At 46.2% G+C, this 6,146-nt stretch overlaps 1 protein-coding gene across 1 annotated transcript in view; it reads left to right on the top strand.

Annotated features, from left to right (window-relative positions):
• LRP8 (low density lipoprotein receptor-related protein 8, apolipoprotein e receptor) overlaps nucleotides 1-6,146 on the top strand; it is a gene marked incomplete at its 5' end in the record, with an annotated part of 73,920 nt that overhangs the window by 48,502 nt on the left and 19,272 nt on the right. The window contains one exon of the mRNA XM_010011132.1: nucleotides 5,944-6,066. Coding sequence (XP_010009434.1) covers nucleotides 5,944-6,066 — 123 coding nt within the window. The remainder of the gene's footprint in view (nucleotides 1-5,943; nucleotides 6,067-6,146) is intronic.

Below are 6,146 nucleotides of genomic sequence, written 5' to 3' on the forward strand. Positions count from 1 at the left end.
TAATTAATTTTCTGCCTCTGAAGTTAGAGTATACTGAACAAGGCAGTCAAGAGCAGTACCTCTGAAGAATCCAGTTGGAAATGCACTTTGAGCTTGGCTTGATAAGGCACAGAGCTAATAAATAATGGATTTCTTTTCAGCTGGCTTTATGCATATAACATGGTGGTGGTGGTGTGCGTGGTATTTTGAATGTTTCATCCATTTTTAGCCACTAAACTGTTCATGCTGGTCATTTACCTGAGGAGGGAGAGACACAAGAAACTAAGAGCAAAATGTTGTGCTAAAATATTCATAATGACAAGATTGAAATAAAATGAAATATTTACATAGCTGTATATATTTAGCAGCTTTGACATTGGGCCACCTCTGGGGAGGAAGGCAGCAACAAGCTGCAGAGAACAGACATTCTTGCAAAGGTACTTAAGAAAATTTACCACTTTTGCCAACACCATCTTTTCATACCAGTGTGAACCCCAAGTCCAGGCTGGTGAGCTCAGAGCAGCTGGGAGAGCCCTTCAAGGAGCAGGGGATCAGACTCGCTCCCAGGCAGAGAAAGGCAGATGTAAACTCAGTGGCAGCTTTAGCAAGAGGAGGAAGATGTCTAAGTCCTGGATACCACTGCAGGAGAGCTGGGGATAAAGCACAGGGTAACCCTGGAACTGCTGTGCCTTTAGAAGAGCCAAGGACTCTTAAAAGAGAAAGCAGTGTAGGTGAAGCCAAATATGTTTTGTTAGGAGGAGAGCAGCTTTGATTGCTGGGTACAAGGATATCGTCACTCTCAGTCCCCTTCTGAATAGGGATGGATTAGGTAGGATGTCTTTTCCTTCATCTCCAAGAAGGGATACAGAAGCTGGCACATCTCTTGGGCAGCAGGTACCCAAGCAGTACTTCCAGGGTCTGAAGCACTGCAGGGACAGTGGAGTCAGGAGACAAAGCATCCGTATCAGCGTGAAGTGACTGTAAGAAAGCCAGACAGGAGCATGTCTAGTGGAGGTGTGCACTGCTAGCTGCAACAGCCTGTGTTATTTGGTGCCTGTTTTCATTGAGACCTTATGCAGGCAATCCTGTACTTGTGTCCCTTCTGAATCCGGACACAGTGGCCAAGCCCGCACTGCAAACACAGGTGAAGAACTGGTGTCTGGGGCAGGGGACTCCCAGTGGAGCTCATCTCTGTCCCACAGGTTGCATTCCCTGCAGTGATGACAACCTGGCAGGATGGCTGAGTTTAGATAACTTAGGAGAGGGAAAGGTGAGCTCTCTTGTATTCCCAAATGGTAAAAGAGGGGAGCAGCTTACAGATGGTGCTTTCTGGTGAAATGTCTCTAAAATTTCAGTCCCTGTTGTTTCAGCTTGAAAGGAATTGTTCTAAGTCTTTCACAGGCCCCATTTACTTTGACACTCTGCTGGGTGAGAGTAGTGCCCACATACCTTGCTGAGGCAGATGCAGCTCTGTTGCCCAACTTTCTTTCCCTGATCTGACAGACACCGACAATATCCAGCTGAGCTCATACTGCCGAGATGTGAGGCCCAAAAGCAGCACAGCTCTGACAGCATCCCTCAGCTACAGAGCAGCTTCACCAAGTAGCACTTCCAGATACTCCAAGGGCAGCCCCTCAGGGGCAGAGGACGCAGCTGGACACCGCTGCAGCGCAGCACAGTGCTGACAACCGGTGGAGGAAGGAGGAAATGTGCCAGAATTGGCTTGAGCCGATTGGATCTCTGACTAGCAGAGATGCAGCACGTGAAATTTCCCCCACTAAGTCTCAGCATGGCACAATATGCAGCTTATCTACCCAGGAGAAATGAGCATGTGAGCTGCTCCTGCTGCTTTCAGTCCTGTGGGCAGGAAACAGTGGGATTCAAAGACCATGTTTTAGCTACTGCACTGCTCCTCTGTACAGAGTGATTGGTTCTGCCATTTACACCCATGCAAGCCAGGAGTCACCCCAGTGCCACAGATGTGCTTAAGCCTGCTGCTATTTACACCACAGGGAGGGGAATCTAAGCCAGGAGAGGACTTGTGGCACTGAGTGCTTGTGTAGCTCGTGGCTTGACTGGCTCAGAGCCAAAACTAATGTTGCTTCCCTATCCTAAATGTAGCTGTTGCTTCGGTGCACATATCTGCAGTAAGAAAGTGACATTTAAGTGCTCTGGAAACTTATCATCACTGTTCCTCTGCTGGAATGAAGAGTTTAGGGATTGACCTTTAGTATTTTTTCCCCTTTCCAGAAATTCTCTTTCTGAGATCAGTCCTATGTGGCACACAGGAAGTTAGAGGTGTATGACACTGCTTCATCCCCTTAGTATCAGGGATGGCACAAGTACCACTAGGCTTGAGTGAAAATACCAGCTGAAGATACCAGCACTATGTCTCCTCTCACAAATAGGAATCATTTGGGGTTTGTACTCTATAAAATAGAGAGATGGGAGCTGATGCTTTAAAAAGAATGTCATGGGGCCATCACCAGTCATTTGTTATAAGCATTTTGGGGTGATAAACGAGGAGAGCAGAAAGGAAGGGCGACAATTGGCGAACAAGTTTTGGCAGCAAGACAGCAAATAAATGGGGAATGAATCATTTCAGGAAAGCTGTGTGAGAACATGGAGTGGTTGGGGTTTTTCTCTGGTATATGTACAGATATGTATGTATATATATATTCATAAATTAACATTACATTAGATTTATTGATCTCCAAATCTGGAGTGGTTATATTTTAAAATGCCCTTTGCAACTCACATTAGAGCATCCGGGAGGGAGACTAAACAATGCAAATAAAACGGATCCCTTGAGACCTGACCTCACACTTTTGTGCCTCTATCTCCCCATCTATAAAATGGGATTGATGCGTTTTTGCAAATGCAGAGGTTTTCTTGAGATTAAGTTCATTTGGGGGATGGAAACAGAAGAAACACATGCTCAGACTTGGAATCTGGAATGTATCTGCTGATTTGGAGCAGTACAGCTTCGAGCCTGTATTTGCAAATGGGAAGTGTGTCTGCCTGAGTGTGCCTGTTAATTTAGCAGGGCTTTGGTAAATCGTTCCGTATTTGATTTGCAGAGCAGAGGAGATGGCTGTAAAACTGCTGAGATTTCCCTGATTTAAACCCTCCAAAATAGCACAGCAATTTTCTGAACATCTTGTGCAAATAAACAGCACAGCTCTTCCCTCTTCTCATGATACTGCTCTGCTTTGGGAATGGCCCTGATGGCAACCTGCTGTTAACTCTGCCAGTGGTGCTGAGGTGGGTTTATGTCCCAGCTTCAGGAGAACAAAGTTCCTGGCCCTCTCCCCTCAAACTTAAGCTCTCCAGGCCAGGTATAAACATAGTGTTCTCTCTCCTCCGACTGAAAAAGGCACCAAGAAATAGAAATGCTGTATGTGTACCTTAATATCTTTGTGATCAGTAAGAGTTGTTACTTCATCTGCTCTTTTTAGATGTCTGTTAAGAGGCTCAGGGGCCATTCCTCAAAGCTCTGAACTTACATAGCTTTGCTTGAATGAGAAGTGAGCCAGGAAACCAAGTCTGGTCTCCAAACTTCTCTCCTTCCTTCCCGAAGCGAAAGCTTTGGGCAGTGATGTTGTACAGTCCCACATCCATGTTTTGCAGTCCTTGTAGCAACTGAGTTAAGAGCTGTGCTGTCATTTTTCTCTGTTTTGCTTGTTCAACATTGTCTTTGCAGTTCCTGCAAAATTCTCCTTCGTCTTGTTTTAGGATTAGAACCCTTTCTATTCTTAGCATCTAGCTATAACTGCTTTTTAGACGAGCTTTGAAGATTACAGTTGAGGACAATTAGTAGGTTTTATAACACCTGTCTTCCAAATCTGTAGCTGTTGTCATGCAGATTTACTTGATAAACTGGAGACTTGTTCCTGCTTCAGGAAAGACAAGACTCCAGTTGGCTTTAATTCCATGTTACGCTTTTGTGGGGGTTAATACTTACAGTCAAAAAGGGAGGACTGTCTCCACATGCAGAGTTTGCTCTAGAAGAGCTGAAGTAAACTGGTTTTCATGTTGGGGGTGAAGACAAGAAATAGTTGTGGCAAGGGAATTTTCAGCTAGGCAGTAGGAAAAGCTTTGCAATGGCCAAGGTTTAGCTCAGAAGAGGTGGAGAGAGGGAAGGTGGCTTCTCCAGGCAAGTGACTGTTTGTATGTGGCAGGAATGGTTCAAGCACAAGTGCCTTTGCCTTCCTGATCTCAGTGCCACTTCCAAATGTGTGGTCTGTGCTTCTCCCAGACCACAGCTTTGTTTCCTCCTCTACTTCATTTTTCTCCATTTAGAGCAGCAGTTCCCACATGCTTAGTTTGGAGCTGCTGTCTCAGATGTCCCACTGAGGTTTCCCATTTTTGTTCCTGGGTTTATTAACTGAAATGTGGCAACACAGCTGGTCCTATAACTCTGCTTATTGCTTGGGATTTTTTCTCTCTTTGCAGCTTTTTATGAATATAGTGCATATGGCTTTCCTCTCCAAGGAGCAGTGCTATTTCCAAACTTACCTCATGTGAATACTGTGCATTTCTAAAGGCAGGATTCGTCCCTCCCCCCACCAGCCCTGCAGTTGTGGCTTTTCCTGTCTTTTGTGCCCTTAACCAGCTGAAGATGCACTAGAGCTAAGTTCAATGAAGCAGTCATGAATCCAGATTCCGTGTCCTGTGGGAGGCAGTCACCAACAAAACCGAGCCTTTATGCAACTGATACTTTATGGTATCGATGCTGGCTCACTTCATGCCTGTGCTCTTCCCGAGTTATCTGAAAGTAGTAATTTTTGTATTAGAACCAGTTTGTCAAATTGTCGGGGAAGATCTGCCATGTAGCTCTTGCCTCCTATGTAGTAACATCAGTGCTGACCTCCTGTAGCTATTCAGAGGCAGTGATTTTCTGTCATGTGGTACCGGGACACAGTCAGCAAGATGGAAGGGTTAGAATCAAGAGCTCTTCAGGGTGCGCTGCCTTAATAGGATTTTAAGACAACATCTGTAAGATGGGTCCCTCAGAAGTAAGCTGCTGAACACATCTCAGCAATGAGGAGCCTGTTTTGCCAGTGAACTATAGGCTGCAGCCTTTTGCTGGCTAGTGAGTGCCTGTACCCTTTCTCGGCACAAGTCTGGTCCCAGCTAGGGAGGTGTCTCACTTGTGTAACCCTGGGGAAGGAAACTTGACTGCTTTTAGTACAGTCAGTGCAGCTGTGTGTTTTATTTTTTCCCCCAACTTTGATATGCACCAGATCTTTTTTGAGTCTGTAATAATCTGACCCAGGCAAATGAGCTTTGGGCTTGAAACCTGGCCTGACACTGTGGAGGTGTTTTTGGCCTGGAACACCAAGTTGCAGTGAAGCCTTTCTGCCGCCTTCTGTCTGTCAGCTCATGGGCATTTAGTAACCTGAATGATATGTCTGAGTTGCTAAGCTTCGTTCCTAGTGTGGCCACACTGGCTTTGGCAGAGTCAATACATGTATGTCTCTTGCCCATGCCCTTAGCCTGAACATGCTTTGAAATACATCTAAAATACAACTTTTTCTGAAGGAAGGAGCTGAGGAGCAGTTGCCCTTGCCTCCCCAGTGCCACTTTGCACTCCTAGTTGGAAGGCAGCCTGGCCACTCGCATAGACTGAAGACCCCAGAGAGGCTCCACTGCTGACAGTTTTGTTGCCTGCTTGCTTTCTTGTGTCTTACCCAAGAAGCTTTACTGCCTGCACTGATTCTGTTTTGACTAGATCTGCTCATGTGGGCTCTGGGGCTCTTTTCCCAAGGACGTAGAGAGTGATACGGGATGGCAGAGGGACACCAGAGCTGCCTCAATTGCTTTGGTGGAAGCAGCCAATGCTCTGTGACATTTGCTGACAGAGGGTGTAAAACTCCAGCAGTGTCAGAGTACGTGGCTAAAAGGTACCACAGAAAAGATTCAAGTCCTGTATAGCTAATGCTTGGATGCGTTGCCTTAAAGCTCTGGTGACCTGCCAGCCAGATGAATTCCAATGTGGTGACGGGACCTGTATCCATGGAGCAAAGCAGTGTGACAAGGTGCACGACTGTCCTGACAACAGCGATGAGGCAGGCTGCATCCAAGGTAGGTACAGACAGATCTGCACTCCTTGTGCTCCATGGTGTGAGCCTGTGAGAGCTGTGTGGCCACTGGGAAGGGCAAGA

The sequence above is a fragment of the Nestor notabilis genome, unplaced genomic scaffold, assembly GCF_000696875.1.
Source record: "Nestor notabilis isolate BGI_N333 unplaced genomic scaffold, ASM69687v1 scaffold7423, whole genome shotgun sequence".
In the NCBI taxonomy this organism is placed as follows: Eukaryota; Metazoa; Chordata; class Aves; order Psittaciformes; family Psittacidae; genus Nestor; species Nestor notabilis.